The sequence below is a fragment of the Peromyscus leucopus genome, chromosome 14 (genome assembly GCF_004664715.2).
Source record: "Peromyscus leucopus breed LL Stock chromosome 14, UCI_PerLeu_2.1, whole genome shotgun sequence".
Taxonomy (NCBI): domain Eukaryota; kingdom Metazoa; phylum Chordata; class Mammalia; order Rodentia; family Cricetidae; genus Peromyscus; species Peromyscus leucopus.
This window is the reverse complement of record NC_051075.1, coordinates 40,475,654-40,493,932: the sequence shown is the minus strand read 5'-3', so window position 1 is coordinate 40,493,932 and position 18,279 is coordinate 40,475,654. Positions and strand designations below refer to the sequence as shown.

Genomic DNA, 18,279 nt, shown 5'->3' with positions numbered 1-18,279 from the left:
GAAAAAGACCAAGTAACATATAAAGGTAAACCCATCAGAATAACACCAGACTACTCAATAGAGACTATGAAAGCTAGAAGATCATGGACAAATCTCATACAGACACTAAGAGACCACGGATGCCAACCCAGACTATTATACCCAGCAAAACTCTTAATCACCATAGGCGGAGTAAACAAAATATTCCAGGATAAAACCAGATTTAATCAATACCTGTCTACAAACCCAGCCCTACAGAAAGCACTAGAAGGGAAAATTCAACCCAAAGAAGCTAAACACATCCATGAAAAATCAAGCAATAGATAATCCCACACCAACATACACCACAGAAGGACAACACAACACAACCACAAAAAATAACAGGAATTAACAATCACTGGTCATTAATATCCATCAATATCAATAGTCTCAACTCACCTATACCTGGCGATCTCTGAGCAGGCTTCAGATTTTGACAGTTGATGAAAGATACGACAAGCATTAATGTGTGGGTGAAAAGCTTGGTGAAATTCTGAGTGAAGTTTTAGTTAAAGTTGGTTGAACTTGGGATTGACTGGGAGGCCAAAGATTTAAAAAGCAGAAGATTCTCTCAAGACACAAGTTGTGTGATAATAGTGTGTTTTGTGTGTGTGAATGACAATTTGTAAATGTTGAATTCTAGGCTTCGACAATCATTGTCAGTGCAGATCAAGCTGATGTTGAGAAATGTAGCTAGAGTTTTCCTGCCTTGCCCACAGTCAGGACAAATCTTTGTCACCTGCCAGTCCCACAGCCGCTCAGACCCAACCAAGTAAACACAGAGACTTATATTGCTTACAAACTGTATGGCCGTGGCAGGCTTCTTGCTAACTATTCTTATAGCTTAAATTAATCCATTTCCATAAATCTATACCTTGTCACGTGGCTGGTGGCTTACCGATGTCTTCACATGCTGCTGGTCATGGCGGCAGCTGGCAGTGTCTCTGCCTCAGCCTTCTGCTTCCCAGAATTCTCCTCTCTCCTTGTCCCACCTACTTCCTGCCTGGCCACTGGCCAATCAGTGTTTTATTTATTGACCAATCAGAGCAATTTGACATACAGACCGTCCCACAGCAGAGAAAGATGCATCACAAGCACAGGCTGGAGGCTGGGGGCTAGATGGTTTTGAGGAAGAGGTCTTGGTGGACTCTTTCATGGAGCAAAGAGAAGCAATGCCTTCTGGGAAATGAGCTAAGTTTTAATCTAGTCTTTAAGATTAGAAGTCGAAAACAAAAATATTAAGGAAAGGAAAACCTAATTGATCTTTGAAGTATTGTTATGTGGAATTGAGTGGGACTTTTGAGGCTTTTCTTCCAGAGAACAGGGACTTGGTTGTCAGGCCTATGTTAGGCCTAAACCTTGGTGCCATGTAGTTGTACTTAAATCATTTCAATGGAAAGTGTCTTAGTGATTGGAACTTCTAGTGCAGTTTGGAGTTCTTCCATTTGAAAAATGTGATATTTGCATGGGATTGTTTGAATTTTGTTTTCTAGTCCCTCCCCATCACCACCCTCATAGTCTGAAGGTAGATTTTTCTTTCGATAAAGGAACAAAAAAAGTGAACATCTTGTTTGTAAATGGGTATCTAGTAGCTAGTGGTAAACTTGAAATGGTAGAATTCTTTAAAGCCTAATTCTAGGTAGCCTTACGAAAATGTATCTTAATTATTTTTGAACCTGTATTCACCTTGTTTTTTTCAAATATCTTAAGTTATATTTTCTTTTTCAGAGCTGCTTCTTATTTAGGGCTACTTTTTTTTTTTTTAATTGAGGTGTAATTCATAAAAGGGTATATTGTTTTGATGAGACTTTTTACAACTGTGGCTGGATGTCTTTCTTTAGTCTTCCAAGAAGGGCCATTTTACTTTTTTAGAGTTACTTTTAAAGTCATGAGATCAACAACTTGGACTACTATGCATGTAAGTGCTAATGCAAATTAAAGCCCAAGTTGACCTCCAGCAGCAGTTCATTCTATGTTGACAGTGAGAGAACACTTTGCCTGTTAGGATACTGTTACTCGTGGACTGAAATGCTGAAGAAACCCCTCCCCCTATTTTGTTTTTTGCAAAAATCAAGGTATATTCTAGGGTTTCCTGGTTGACCTCAACAGATAAACTGAGATGATAGTCTTAGTTCAGAATTGATCTGAATGTGGATTTACAGTCTACATGTACAGCTGGCTAAGTGAGATCACTTTCACAGTTCTGCATGTATCCCATCAGCTCCCCATTAGTCACTGAACTCTTAAAACTGGTATTGTAACATTACCACAATGTTTTGCGCCAATTTTATAAACTTTACAGTGCAGTATGTGTTCCTTTTCTGAGGCAAACCAAAGGAATATTTCTCAAGCTTCTGCTGCTATCAGCAGCGTTGATGGAGGATTTTTTATACATTTGTAATAGATAGAAATAAACCAGAAAAAAAAAAAAGAAGAAAAAAGTGGTGAAGGAAAAGGTGAACACTGCAAGAATACTCAAAAGGGCTGAGAGTTGCAAACGCCAAGAATGGCTTTGCATAGTAAATGGAATAGAACAGCTCTGAACTATAGCTTACTTTTCCTGGTTTGGTCTGACAGAATGATTGAATGCTTTTGTACAAAAATCAGAGCCTTAAAAACAAGGATTTGGTGAGATTGTAAAATGGTGTGCCACTTTGGCAAAACAGTTTGGTGGTTGGTCAAAATGCAAAACATTGTTACTCTGTTACTCAACAATTCTACCCTTAGGAATATATCCTCAAACTACTGAAAATGTGCACCTATGAAACATGTACATGAAGGTTTACAGCAGTGTGTTGCTAATAGTAAAAAAGTTAAAACAACTCAAATAGCTATCAAATACTGGAAAGAAATAAAATGTGGCTTATTCATACAATAGAATATTATTAAGACATTAAAATGAATGAGAAACTGACAGATTAAATGACTTTGGTGAACCTTCATAATTTCATTTGTAGATCTTTCCATTTCTAATTTATAAATACATTTGGGGTTATAAATTATAAATGTACTGCCTCCTGTCAACATTGTATACTTCTATTTGATGATTTCTGTGTCAAACATTATATGGAAATGTTTCCAAGTATTTTCTGTATTAACTGTGAATGAATAGAACAAAATAAATTGCCTGTGATGGAAAAATAAAAAAAAAATAAAAATAAATAAATAAATAAAAATAAAAATAAAAATCTGACAGGCCAGTAGCCAGGCAGGAAGTATAGGTGGGACAGCCAGACGCAGAGGGCTCTGAGAAGAGGAAGGGCAGAGTCAGGAGAGACGCCAGCCAGCCTCTGAGCAGGCAGGACATATAGAAAATGAGGTAATAAGCCATTAGCCACATGGCAAAGTATAGACAAATATCAGTTAAGTGTAAAAGCTAGTAACAAGACTGAGCTATTGGCCAAGCATTTATAAGTAATATTATGCTTCTGAGTCAATTATTTGGGAAGTGGCTGCCAGGTTTTTGGGAAAAGGTAGGCGGGAGAGGAATGTCTGGCTACAGTAAAATTCCACCAATTCTGAGGGGAAAGCAAGCTGATAAACAGGAGTCAAAATTCTTTTCAAGAAGCAAAAGACATAAAAGGCCTTTTTCACAGGGCCTGTGCTTCAGTGTAAACTTCTCATCCAAGGGTTTGCGTGTAGGAAGTTCCTGTTGAGACTAACATCTTCATTGCCCTCTGCTGCCATATTCTCCTTTGCTCAGCTATTGCTTTTGCATAGAACCCTGGTGAACTGGGCTTATGCAATCCCACTGCACTTAACTTTTTTCTCCCAGATGCAGAACCCTGCCCCCTTGCTGTGAGTGTCTTAATTGGGATTTTATTGCTGTGAAGAGGCACCATGAGTCTTATAAAGGAAACTCTTATACAGGAAAACATTTAATTGGAGCTGGCTTACAATTTCAGAAGTTTGGTCCATTATCACCATGGCGGAACATGGCAGTGTGCAGGCAGATATGGTGCTGGAGAAGGAGCTAAGAGTCCTACATCTTGATCCACAAGCAAAATAAGAAAAAAATGGGCATAGCTTGAGCATATGAGACCTGAAAGCCTGTCCTTACAGTGACATACATATTCTAACAAGGCCACGTCTCCTAACAGTGCCAATCCCTATGGGCCAAACATTCAAACACACGAGTCTATGGCATCCATAACCTATTCAAACCATCACTGTGAGCATTTACAGCATGACACCATTTCATATGGCTGTATCATCCCTGCTATGGTGGGGTATACCTTTAATTCCAGCACTCAGGAGATGGAGGTCAGTGGATCTCAGTGAGTTCAAGGCCAGCCTGATTTACACAGTTCTGAGCCAGCCAGGGCTACATAGTGAAAAACCTTGTCTAAAAACAAAAAAAACCCCTCAGATTAACTGGCACAGTAGGAGACAAGACTACCCGTGGCACACACAAGACCAACCTCTTGTTCTGCACAGACTCACATGTAACTGTTCAATCAAATGCAAACGGGATCCCTCAGGAAAGACTGAGTTTGTTCTTTCAGGTTTCCTTGAACTCTCATGTGACTTGCTTTGGCCAATGAAACAGTCCAGGAAGGGGTAATATCAAGAGCAAATATCTAAGAGTCTAGGGTTTGAATGAGACAGGTACATTCTGGGGATAGCCAGATGTGTGGCCAAGGCAGGAGAGAAAGGGAGGCGAGTCTAGGCAACCAGAGGAACCAGACATTAGCAGCTTTGTAGAGCAACACAGGGATGTCTTTGAGACAGGGTCACTGGTGACCTAGGTGGCCTCAGACTTGGTATATATCAGAAGACCTTAACTTTCTGATCCTCTGCCTCCCCATCCCAAGTGCTAAGGTTATGGGTGTGCCCTCAGCCCAGGTTGTCACGTTGTGCTGGGCAAGCACTCTACAGAGCTGCAGGCCAAGACGCAGCATAGGGATTTGAAGGGAGGGTTAACTGTGTGCCCAGGGGAGGCAAGAGAGGGTGCAGGCTTCCCTGGGAGGAGCTGAACTTTCAATGGGAACTTCTCAACATAACAGTCACGGCAAAGTGTTTTTGTTTTCAAAGCTTCCAGGTCATTCCATCTTGTTGGTTAGGTGCAGACCAGAGCTTCCAGGGGGTTAGTAATAGAGGGACAGCAGCAGTAAAACTCTTCTTCAAGTTCAGTTGCTTCCAACACACAGTGATAGAGGACAACTGAGGTTGTTTATCCCTTCCTTCCCCTAACTCAACCCCCCACCCCCCCTCACACCCCCAAGGAGCTAGTAAAAGTACAGTGGAGGCTGAGGAGACCAATGTACCAAGTGATGACGGTAGCCATCACTCTACTATAAAGCATATAGATAGATGATTTACGGTGCCTAATTCCATTTTCATATCAGAAAAGTGGCATTTTCTCAACTTCAAAGAATTGTAACCTTGTTTGGAGCTTTAAAACAACGATCTTCCAGTCTGAGGCTTTGTATCCTCTTCTCCATGGTCCCTTTGTTTCTTCCTGTCAGCCACAGGAAAATGTCAAGTTCGCTATTGAACTTCATTGAGTAACTTCAAGTCGCAGGGTACAATCATTTCCCCATGAGAACCCCCAATTTTTATACTTGAACAAAAGATCTTTAAACAAAAATATTTGACATTCAGCCCAGGAAATCAGAATACAAGCAGTTCCAACAGAGCCGACCCTGTAATCTTCAAAATCTAACACTCCATTCTTAGCACACTGTGGAGACTTGATCTCCCTTCGTGAAGCCTTGTTCCTCCTGGACTGAAACTTCTCAGATAGCTCTGGTCTCCAAGCCTGCATGCTTCTCTGAAGGTCAAGGTGACTATGGAATTGACTCTGAATAAGGACATGAGCCTACGTAATACACTTCAAACCACACAGCAGCAGTACCTAGGGTGCTGCAAGTCAGGAGAGCTTATACAGCAGAGAGACCCCAGGGACATGTAAGGGTGCAGATTGGATTTCAGAATTCTCCGAAGCATTCATGGAAGACCTAAATCAGACTGTAGTCTGCGATTGTGTGTATTTAAAACATAAACAAAGGATAGTGTGGGGGTGGGGGGTTTTGACTCTAGATCTGCAAGTAAACATTTAAAAAGAAAGCCAAGTCCATTTCCTTTCTGTGACACACACAAAGGCAGTTTTAGGGCATTCAGGAAGTCTTAAGGCCTCTTTCATTCATTTCATGCAGCAGGTACCTAAGGAAGGCAGAGGTGGTCACTTCCATGGATAACTACTCACTTTGCCTAATGATGAGCTTTTTAAAAACATCACTTCCTATAAACCTGAACCGTACTATATCTACTATAATCACCAAAACTGTGTAATCTTTTAACAAATGTTCTTAAAATGTTAGTGTAAAAAGGTTCCCACAGTTCTAAGTAGTTAAAAGTTAAATAATTGATAATAACTATGTTCTCCGCATAATAAACAGTGGCTGTTAAAAAAAAAATCTTTTGTTACACAGAATCAGAACACAGTCAAGACTGTTTTATATACTGAAGACAAGGATACGATGGAATGGTCTAATATCAGGCATGTGCAGCCACAAACTGGCAAGCCCTGGGATTTTTTAATCCTATACCATTTTGCCAGTCATTACCAAGACAAACATAATAGTAAAATACAAGTTAAAAGAGACTTTTAGGGGTTGGGGATTTAGCTCAGTGGTAGAGCACTTGCCTAGCAAGCATAAGGCCCTGGGTTCGGTTCTCAGCTCTGGGGGAGGGGGGATTTTTAGCCGGGTGGTGGTGGCACACACCTTTAATCCCAACACTCAGGAGGTAGAGCCAGGCGGATCTCTGTGAGTTCAAGGCCAGCCTGGGCTACCACATGAGTTCCAGGAAAGGTGCAAAGCTTTTCTTTTTTCGAGAAACCCTGTCTCGAAAAACCAAAAAAAAAAAAAGAAAAAAAAAGATTTTTTAGAAAATCAATCAAATGGCCAATTAGTTTGACATCCAGAAGGAAAGCTGAATTTAATGAACAGTTATCGTCACAGAAATTTTCAAAAACTGAGTTGGACCCCCAACACCAAAACTCTAATAAAATATGACAAAGAACTTTCTACTCATCTCAATTGTGCATTTCAAAATAAATCCTTTGTGTGTGTGTGTGTGTGTGTGTGTGTGTGTGTGTGTGTGTGTGTGTGTGTGTGTGTTGCACATGTTGCAGATGTGTGTGGAGGTCAGAGGCAGCTCTGTGGAGTTAGCTCTCTCCATGGCTCCCAAGGATTGAACTCATGTTGCCAGCATACCTGATGAGCGATCTTGGGGATCACAACATAAGATTCTCTTACAATCATCAGTCTACTGTCCATGACAGAACACTGCTCTGAACATTTCAGCACGGCGCCATCTCCTTCCCTCACCGCTACTGGAAAAACACATCTCACGGATCAACATACTAGGAATTGCCTGTTATTAAACTCCATACTTGCAAATTTGCTCAGGTATGTACCTCTATATGGATACATACATGTAGTTTTCTCTTTAAGACCTCTCACCCATCCCAAGGACACACAAATAAAATACAGTGAGAAATACCAGCTGCTGACACTCTGGTTGGTTAAAAACAACTCATTTCAAAGGGTGTCAAATTGAAGAGTTTATTCTTTCCTAGATTGATAGTGGTCAAATACTGGAAATCCGCTGGTTCAAATTAACTTCTGGAAAACACTTTGTATGTGGTTGTAAAGACAGCTGTAGATGGAGCTCTTTGGTCAGGAAGATGCAAGCCTGTGCCTAAAATCTATAGCCATGACTCTCCTGGAGTAGCTAATCAAGTTTAGGCAACAATGCAACTATTATCATAAAACAGAATTTTATAAAAAGCCTTAGAACATAAACACAGTGTAAACCTCATGCTGACTCCAGGCAATCAGTGAAGCAAAATTTTCTATCTGACCATGTGGTGGGTATTTGTGGCAAACTTTCTGTTCTCTAACACAGTTCAAGAATATTATCTTCAATTAGAATCCCATTCGATTTGACAGCAAGTCCAATCTGAGTTACTAAGAGCTAACAAGGAAAGGAACATTTTAAAATACTAGATGTCAGCAAGCATCGAGTAAAAGTAGCTTGCAACTTACAGAACTTCCATTTAATTACCTGCTCAGTTTTCAAACTTCTAATTGTGGAAGTGAAGACCAGACTTGGAAATCTGAGGTCATTTTGAGACATGGGTGAACATATGAGATATCCACTATAGCCAATCATTAGGAGGAGCCGAGCAAGCACCTCCCTTCTGCATCCTCCTCCCCGACACATACGCACCAGGGCTACTCCTAGCTGCCAGTCCTTCTCCAGACCACTTCCGATTCCCAGTCTCCACTCTCCTTGTCCAAGAGGAACAACAGCTAACTGGCTTCCTTATTTCTGGAGTCTCTATAACAATAACCACCAACCCAGTCTTTGTGATTATCAATCATCTCCCTAAAATTAGGGGCAATTCTAGTTCAAATAATGATTTTATTGATCTGATCAATTTACCACGTTCCACTAGAAGATTCTCTTAAGATCACTCAATAATAAATTCCCAGATCTCTGGATTCCTCAATACCGCACACACGTCCTTGCAGCAAACAATCATAAACACACACGTTATGCAATTGCCTGTTTTATTTAGTGGCACTGATTTTGCAAACTAGAATCTCTACGTTCCATCTCACATACAATCTGTGACCATTCACAGGCTGAATGCAGTTTTTCAAAGAACTAGAAAACAAAAGTACATTCTTAAAATTAGAACTAAATTCACATATTTCTTTGGACCAGGAAATGGTACATAATACAAAATATACATTTATGGAATTTCTTTAAAACTGTGGGTCACATAAACTGCAAAGTGGAGAATTCTGTTACATATTATGTTTAAGAAAAATATTTCTGCAGTTCTTACATTGATTAAGTTTAAAAAACTGAATTTATGTATAATGCAACATGCTTTTAACATGTACATGTCTCCCCACTCAAAACACTCATATAAATGAAGTGAAATAATTACAATTATAAAACTAATCAATGCTGGGCATCACTGCTACATGGTACCTTCCTGCAGATATGCTATGGCGTTATTTCAGGGCTAGCCAGGTTAAGATAATGAATTCTGTTTCTACTTCCACAAACACAAATCAAGCTAGAACTGAACATGAAATTTTGGCAACAAATTTAACAACCATTTTTCAATGTAATTATGCTATCTTTTGTAGCAATATCAATAATCTTCTACATTGCTATGTAAGACCTTATTTTAAACATTCTTTTTAAAGTACGCAATTCCTTAGCATCTGAAATTAAGTTAGTATTTAATGAAAATCTTAAAACCTGAGTGAGACCTGACAGGTAATGTACTGGTAACATATTAAGCTACACTCTGGAGGGTCAGGAGCACACCAGACACATTCAATTTCCATTTCACTTTTTGTTGTTGAGAATCAGGAGTAGCAAACCTTAAAAGACATCAACCTCCCTAACTGGCCTAATCACCAATCTTCCCCCTTTACAAATAGGTTCCCACAACACAGGACCTCAGGAAAGAAACAAAAAACAAAAAAACAAAACAAAAAAGCCAATCAACCCAAACCAAAAGCCCCTCATACAAGATTCCTGCCAGGTGCCCACTCGTCTCCTTACTGTTTTCAAAGTCAAACAAACAATTCCTTCGGATGGATTTTTATGCTCTTGGAATATCTGGGGCTCTGCTGGAGGATGGTGACCTATTATAAAGGAGGGTCTTGACCAGGCCAAGCAGACATTCTTGGGGAGTTATATACACCATCTGCACTTTCCCAGGTGCAGTCAGCCCTCAAACGGTTGTGACCCCCAAAAGTTTAAGGAGCCCCTCAAGAACAAACCTGCACTATTCAATGTATGCAAACAAGATCTAATTTTGTCCTATAGCTCTCCAATTTCTACACACACTAGCTCACTTCAGACAGGACCACACAGACACACAGAGTGCTCAGCAGTCTTTCATTAGTCAGGACTAGATAAAATGAACAATCATCCTAAACATTCAATGAGAAGGCAGCCAGGAGAGAGTGGGAGCAATGTGGAGCAGAGGGGTGGGTTTGGGTGAATAAACACTCTGTTTCTCAAGTTGCTTGTGTTGAATCAGTAACAAACAGCAGATCAGAAAAGCAAACTCACTTGCCTCTGGCTGACTTCTATGACACTCAGTTCTGGAACAATGACAGCCAGGTCCAAAGCAATCATAGTGCCCCTCCTCCACTATCCCACATCCTGAGTTTTCTTGCTTTCAACCCAGTATAATAAAGTATTAATTGGTCTTGATGAGGTAATAAATGGCTTTTCTGGTTCAAGAGAATAGAACTGGCCTTTCTATTTAAGTGGGGGGGGGGCACCCAAGAGAGGGGAGGAAATGGAAGCTGGGGCTGACAGTTCATGAATAATATGAAGAAAACCGGTCATTTACTATTATTTCAACTTAAACAACTTTCCCGTCTTGTAAAAGCAACTGCAATTTGAATACCATTTGATTTTTTTCAGGGGGGAGGGGGAGGACAAGGTTTCTCTGTGTAGCCTTGGCTGCCCTGGAACTTGCTCTGTAGACCAGGCTGGCCTTGAACTCAAGAAGATCTGCCTGCCTCTGCCTCCCAAGTGCTGGGATTAAAGCTGTGTACCACCATGCCTGGCTCCATCTGAGTTTTCTGACACTCCACCATGCTGTTTCAATGGATAGGAAGAAAGCAGAAGCCAGTAGCTGAATAGAGGGCACATAAAAAGGAAAGACTTTATGTTGAGTTGACTCTAAATGGAAAATGCTCATTTGACAATACAGCAGAACCAACGCCGGTCACACTGCATTCTACCAGTAATAATGTTTAGCTGAGTTACTAACATAGTATTACACATTTAGGAAAACATGTTCTTAAATATTTCAAGCATATTCTGAAATAATATATAATTTAAGACAACTGCAAACCAAAACACATAGCACATTACTGGAGGATATAAAGTGAAATCAGGCTTCTAAAATTAAAGACTTTCAAATGTCTGAAAGACAATCTAATTAGAAGACTAACAAGTTTAAAATGGTCATCTCATTATCTCATCACCAGAATATGTGAGAATATATAACATCCTTGAAGGTCCCTCCAAACAAAAAACCTCAAATGAGAAACATTTACATGCTATAAAATATTTACAACTTTTAGGATACCAAATTCTATACTGTAAAACCAGCAAAGTTTGAACTAGAAGTGTAACATGAAATTAGAAATTAAAACAAAACCAATTAATCAGTCTTTTGTTCAGCAAGGACAGGCAGTAAGTATGGCTACTCTAAATACTAATCCACATGAGCTAGCACAACCATTTCCTATGAACACTGGTGCTGTATCACGAAGACCAGTTTTACTTAAGGTAGAAGCTGCAGGAGGCTCTAAGCTGAGATCCCACCTGTATCCTGGGGGTTGGAGAACTCTAGGACATCCATCCATTCCTTGCTTGTGACTTGCTGCTGTCGGTAGGGAAAGCCAAGGCCATTTCTTACAGATAACCAAGTACTCTGTCCAAATGCTAAGACACACCTCAGCAGTCCAATGTACTCTTACGCTGAGCATAATCTATTGGATAATTTCAACTTTGGGGGAGAAGAAACAATTTGGGGGAATAAAGGAAAAGCAACTATTCCTTCAGGTAGTGACCTACTTTGTTGAAGAAAGTCCTAGGTAAGGAGGGGGTGGGCAATGCATTTTCCTTTATATGAATGATCCACTTATAATACATACACTGGATTCTAAATTCTGCCCAAATGTGAACTCCCTGAGAACAAGGACCTACTTCATCTCTCTACGGTCCCCAGGGACTTAACCTAGAACAGTATTTTGGTAACATTTAACACTTTGTGGAAAAGCTGAGCTTAGCTGGTTTAACATGCTCAGTCACTGTAAGCAGTTCTGTAATTCAAACTATTTGTGTCATGTAACTCATTATTCTTTCATTTCTTAAAATTTTTTTTTTTTTCAGATGGGGCGTAAGTCACTTGGTAGGCCAGTGTAGTCTCAAACCCATGATCCTCCTGCTTCAGCTTCCCAAGTGCTAAGACCGCAGACAGAGCCCCCCAAGTGGCTTTTCCACCCCAAGTTCCTGATACTCTGTGGTATAAGAAGCACAGCTGCTCGGTTATCTAGTCAAATAAATGCACAGTAACTGAAGATGCTTGAGAAGTGTTCTGAAGTCAAGAGTGACCACTTTGGTTTTTATGAAGTTTAAGTTATCAGAACACTTTCGTTATAAGCGAAAGGACATCCCACAAGAAAGTGAAAATCAGATGAGACAGGGTCTCACTGTGTAGCCCTGGCTGTCCGGGAACTATGCAGATCAACCCACACCAGCCTCGAACTCACAGAGGTACACCTGCCACAGCCTCCAGAGTGCTGGAATTAGAGGCGTGCACCACCATGCCTCATTTATTTTATTTTTATGATCTTATGTTAAAACAGTAAGAGATATGAAAAGGAGTGGGGGAGGGATTGAGATAGGGTTTTTCTCTGTGTACCTGTATATCCTGGAACTCGATCTATAGTCCATGCTGGCCTTGAACTCAGAAATTTACCTGCCTTTGCCTCCCAAGTGCTGGGATGAAAGGTGTGCGCTGGCTTCCTCAAAAATTTTAATGTAAATTAGCAAAAGCCTGCTCTGCAGAACTGAATTTTTCACTGACGTGAAAGTACACTCTGCATTTTATGTTACCATCACAGAAGAACTTTCCCCCTCTACATAAAACAGAACAAAACAAAAAGTCACACATCCAGATTTTTTGAGGCATTTGTCCTGAGATGTTAATTAGCAGGAAAGGGGATAGGGATCAAGACTGAAGTGTACCATGCAGGCATAAACATTCTCTCCAAAAGTGTTGCTGGCTTCTACCACAGCCATTTTTCCAGGAAGTAGTCCAAATCTGCTTTTACAATGCATACCTCCTTCCTGTAGTTCTATAATGCAAAATGGTTGCTAGTCCAGTGCTGCCTCATGTGGAAAGACTGAGTATTCTCAGATCACAGTGCTTCTTACTCCAGCCTTCAAAATTAACCACCTCAATAGCAGAGCATTCCAGTTTCCTTTTTTGTTGAGACAATCTCAAACAAGGTTTACTTAACTAAGTACTGTCGTTTGAAATACAGCTTTCCATCACGTAAGTTTCAATTTCAAAAGCTACCACAAGCAAACTGGCTTGAGGTTTTGATATTTCTAAAACTAAAGGTTTTCAGGTTACTTCTTAAAAACGAAGGACCCAGGTAGTCCGTCAGGATCTCAGCTTCAGCTGTCAGCCTAGAGCCCAGCCTGTGCTAGAAGCACTGGCTTTCATGAAATGCACATGTACATCTTTGCAAGCCATAGCTTAGAACATTACCATACTTCCAACTCTCCCACAGATTTAGACATTAAGCATTTATTAAGTTTGGAATTGGCTCTGTAATTCCGACTGTTATGAATTTCTAAATATAAATAATATTTCAGCTTTTCTTCATTCATGCTGGACTAAGATATAAATTAAATACAATGAAGTTACATGAATCACCTCCCGAGAGGGATACTGAAGAGTCCGCTGGTACTGGAGCTACTCAAGTCTGCGGCACTTCACAGTGCTTTCCTACGAGACCCTTAACGGTACAGTGGTTTTAAGGCTGTATATACAAACACGTCTATTTCCAAGTTTGGGAAAAACAAACAGAACAAAATGTATTACACTAACTTTTGTACACAAAGTTGTGACTTTGTACTAAACATTTTAATTGTTTCCTAGTGGGGCATCTGACTACTAACCGAGTCAATCGCATGTTGATAAATACAGCACTCAACCTAAAGAGACGGAAATACAGACGGGTACAGAACAGTAGTCTTTATAATGTGACAGACTGTAAAACTTACTCTTACATGCTTAATCAGAGGGGTTTAAGCCTAAATTAAATTAGGTATTTTATATCTACAATTCCTTAAGCTTTGAAATTTATTTTTAAAGGCCAACAGCTAAATATTATCAACATGCTATATTTCAAATCACAAATACATCTTAACCTCTTAGATTCTAAAGACGTGGGTCAATGAAAAGTTACAGGCAAACATACATTCGACACACACACATCTATCATAGTGTTAAGATTGTCAAACGTTGACAATTCTTTTAATTAACAGTAGGTAAATTCAAGCTGACACACATCTTACTAAGAAGTAAGCAGCCTGAAAGAAACTCATTTTAAAAACAGGTTAGGACAACACAGACTTCGATCTTTCGATCCATCTGCACCTGGGGTAACACCATCATCCAATTTAAGGAGACTAACACCTTTCCCTAGAAGGAAATGTCCCATTTACAATAGCATGGGGTCTTGAAAGCCGGGTGAGAGGAACTACACGTACATGATTAAATTTCTTGTTTGTTAAACCAAGCTTTATTGATAAAATGGAATTCAGAATATCTTACTAGGAACAGCAGCAGGCCCAGCCAATCATGATAGGAAAAAATGTGGCAGTCTCCTACTGTGTAGGAAGCTGCTGCTCACCAATTAGTAACTGAATGTAAGGACTCATAAAGAGGTGCAAAGAATCAAGGCATTTTAGCCCCAACCTGATACTCTTATGAATATATGGTATCACCTGCAATACTCTCGGCTGCAAGGAGAGGACATCCTAGAGACAGGTAAGAAGGAATGGCCGCATTAACAAGCCAATCCCTCGCCAGAACACAGTCTTCCATGCTCCCTGGACGCTGAGCTTTGTAAGATTCTGGAAGTCTTCACTGCCAAGTGCACACGAGCATCTAGCTATGTGGCTGCTGCTTTCCCTGTCCCAACCCCAAGTCCAAACACAGCATGACTGACTGACTACACCCGCTGTGTCTCACAGCAGGCCAAACATCTCCTTATCACTGATAGTGAGGTTAAAGCAGTTCATAATTAAATATGAGCACTTTGTACAAGGACAATTACACTTTACAAAACCCAAAATCATACAACAAAAATTGCTGGAGTCTGATTTACAACATGAATTACGGTTTGAAATCACGTTTACATAAGTCTCAAATTTACAATTAAAAAAAAAAATCCATTCTGGGCTAGCTGTTCCACCGCTGACGCTCTCTGGTGTAGTCCCTCACCCACGTCGTACCCTTCCTGAAGTTGATGACGGATGTTAAAAGGTTCAGCAAAGTTGAGCTGTCCTCTCCTTTGGAGGCGAAGGTGAATCCATGGCTAGATGAGCAGCTTTACCACATATCATCAGTTGATGTAGAATCCTTTACAGAGGAAAACAAACAAAACAAGGCATTTTAATCAAAGATGCAAGATACTAAAATGTACTACTTTCTGGATAATGCAGAAAGACAAGGTTTTGTAATAAACTAACTTCTAGGACTTGGCCGGTTTTAAAAGTATGTATGTCTATATATGAAATACTAACATTTAATCTGCTTTGTTAAACAAATTAATCCTTTGGTTTGGAAAAATATTTGGATGATTTTACTATGAGGATGAACAAAGTTATCATTAAATCAACAAAATTACTAAAAGCTTGACCTAACTTATATTACAACTCCATTTTCATGACGTTTATTGCACTGTGGGAGAAAGAGGTTTGCGAGAGCTTCCTGACGCAGCAGCCCACAGTACGTGAGAGCTGCACTCAGTGACCACGAGGTAATGGCTGCAAGGGTCTAGGTCACTGCAGAAAGGGACTTCTCTAGTGCCACCTTAGCGCAGCTCGGCCTCAGGACTGTGGCAAAGATATCTGAAAGCATAAAGACACTTCACGATGAACATTCGGAATTCTGCTGCTGCTCCTCATAAAACTCAGAATAATCCAAGATTCTGAGGAAAGAGATCCCTAACTTAATTAAAAAAAAAAAAAAAAATGGTGAAGGCAGGTCTTCTGAAGTTGACTGCAGAGGTTTAAAAAGAGACCTTCTTTTGACAGAGAGAAGCAGCCACTCACCATGATTATGTCCCCAGTCACTGGGGACTCTGCTATATGCCAAGACCAGAGCAAGTCGGGTTCAAAGTGCTCCCCTGGGCTGTGTGAGGGGAGGACGGACAAGGAGAGGAGGGGCAGGGAGAGAGAGGGAGGGAAACCACTACTCACAGTGTCGTCGTTTTTGTAAGGGTTCAGTCTATTGTAAACGGCTTCAATTACATTCCGCCTAGATGTTAAAAAATGCAGAAAGTTAATCCTTCACAAAGTAAACTGCGGCTAATAACCCCAGTCCAGTGCTCATCAAAGCTTCAAAAATAATCTTATACTTCAAATACACTCAGTTCCAGCTCCTGCTGTTAACACCAAGCCTGTCTTTGAGATATCTGTGTCCTCATGTTAAAGCAGAGTTACAGTTTCTCTAAAGTGGAATAAATGTTAACATTCCATTGGTTCAGATAACACTAGAACAAAAGTCAGTTGATTTTATTTATTTAATAAACCGACCAGTGGTTTTTTGTTTTTTTTAACTTATTTACTGTGAGCACATACATATGGAGGTCAGAGGTCAGTTTGCAAAAGTCTGATCTCTATTTCTACTATATGGGTTCTGGGGATCAAAAGCAGGTCACCAGGCTTGGGGCAGGTGCCTTTACAAAATTAAAACAGCACAACACAAATGCCCAAACCAACCTCCCGAGAAGTCCAGCCTGGGGATTGGGCGGCAGGGCTGGGAAGCATCTCCTGCACAGCACAGACCTTGGTCGGGACCCCACACAGTGCTGAGTCTGTGACTCAGTGACTTAGCATCCCAAGACGGGCAAAAACAAGTGGATCCCTGGAGCTTATTGGCCAGCTAGCTAGTGAGCTCTGGGTGTAGTGGGACCCAATCTCAAAGATAAGATGGACAGCAACAGAGGGAGATGTCGTCTGTCATCAGCCCTACATTAGTAACCTCTGGCCTCCAAGCACATGTATGGGCATGTACACAAATACATGTACACACACGCACACACTAAGAGTCTATATGGCCTTACTTCTTTCTACCTGAGCTGACTTAAATGGCTACACTTGAGCAACAGCAATACCAATCTTAAGACATGTAATTAAGGATGGTACCATAGCTTCCAAGGAGAAGCAACTTTAACATGCTACAGTAGACTAATCCAGCATATTACTGTCTCTGCTTTTCTTAACACCCCTTCAAAAAAACTTCCACAAAAACTAAAATGCTGAATACTTCTGTGACAAATAGGAATTTGTTTTTGAATACTATTTTATTTTCAAGTCTGGCCATGTGTGGTGGTATAGGCCTCACCCAGCACGCAACAGCTAAGAAAAGATTACTTGAGTCAGCAAAGCCTGGGCTATACGGAGATCATGTCTCTAAAAGAAGGGGAATACCTCTTTAATCCTTAATAGCAGAGCACTTGACTAGCAAGTGTGAGACTTTGAATTTACTCTTCAGTATCACAACCCCCCCCACGCATACTCTCCTCCCTCCCTCCCTCCCTCTATCCTCTTCCCCACGCTGCCCCCCCCCCAATGTAATGGTGCTTTTAAAGTATAGCCTTCACACTTCTAAAATTGATTGGAAGCAATTTAATGGACAGTCATATAAAAAGTTTTCAAAAAATACAAGGAGCTTTTAGAATCTCTGGTGAAATGATCACAAAGAGTAAAGATTAGATGTGCAAACTACAGAAATTTAAAGAAATGGTCACAATATCCGTCCACGTGCCAAGCACTGAATTAAATAAAACAAAACAAAACAACCAAAACACTTGAAGCCTGGCAGCGGTGGCGCACGCCTTTATACCCAGCACTCGGGAGGCAGAGCCAGGCGGATCTCTGTGAGTTCAAAGTCAGCCTGGGCTACAGAGCAAGATCCAGGCAGGACAGGCACCAAAACTACACAGAGAAACCCTGTCTCGAAAAACAAGAGAAAGAAAGAAACAAAAACCCAAACAACAACAAACCACTTGAGTTGTGCAATGCACACTGTTAACTACAGATATAAGCTTAATATCTAACACAAATTAGTATGGTTCTATGAAGCGACAGGAAAGGAAAAAAAGGCAAAGAAGTGTCTACCCTTTCTGACACCAAACATCAATCAATAATAAACAACCAAACACTGGAAAATACAGACATGTAGAAACATTGCCCAGACTGAAGATAATCTTGAGTGTTAAAGTTATACAAGGATTGGCAACACAAAAATACCCCACCTATTACCACAGCCACTTACACTTTTGTAGTATCATGTCATTTAAAATAATCTTTCACTGTATTATTTCATTTATTCTTTAAGGAAATCAGCGTTACCCAAGCTTCCACTGAGGACAACCCTCAGTACAATTATAA

General features: G+C 40.4%; 1 protein-coding gene across 2 annotated transcripts in view; it reads right to left on the bottom strand.

The window, feature by feature from the left end:
* Window positions 1-8,586: 8,586 nt before the first annotated feature.
* The window catches only part of Ppm1a (protein phosphatase, Mg2+/Mn2+ dependent 1A), a 52,294-nt gene continuing 42,601 nt past the window's right edge, over window positions 8,587-18,279 (bottom strand). For both annotated transcript variants that reach the window (XM_037210616.1, XM_028858187.2), the window contains exons 5-6: window positions 16,084-16,141; window positions 8,587-15,241 (exon numbers count right to left, since the gene is read on the bottom strand). In XM_037210616.1, the coding sequence (XP_037066511.1) occupies window positions 15,212-15,241; window positions 16,084-16,141 (88 nt within the window). In that variant the 3' untranslated portion in view covers window positions 8,587-15,211. The remainder of the gene's footprint in view (window positions 15,242-16,083; window positions 16,142-18,279) is intronic.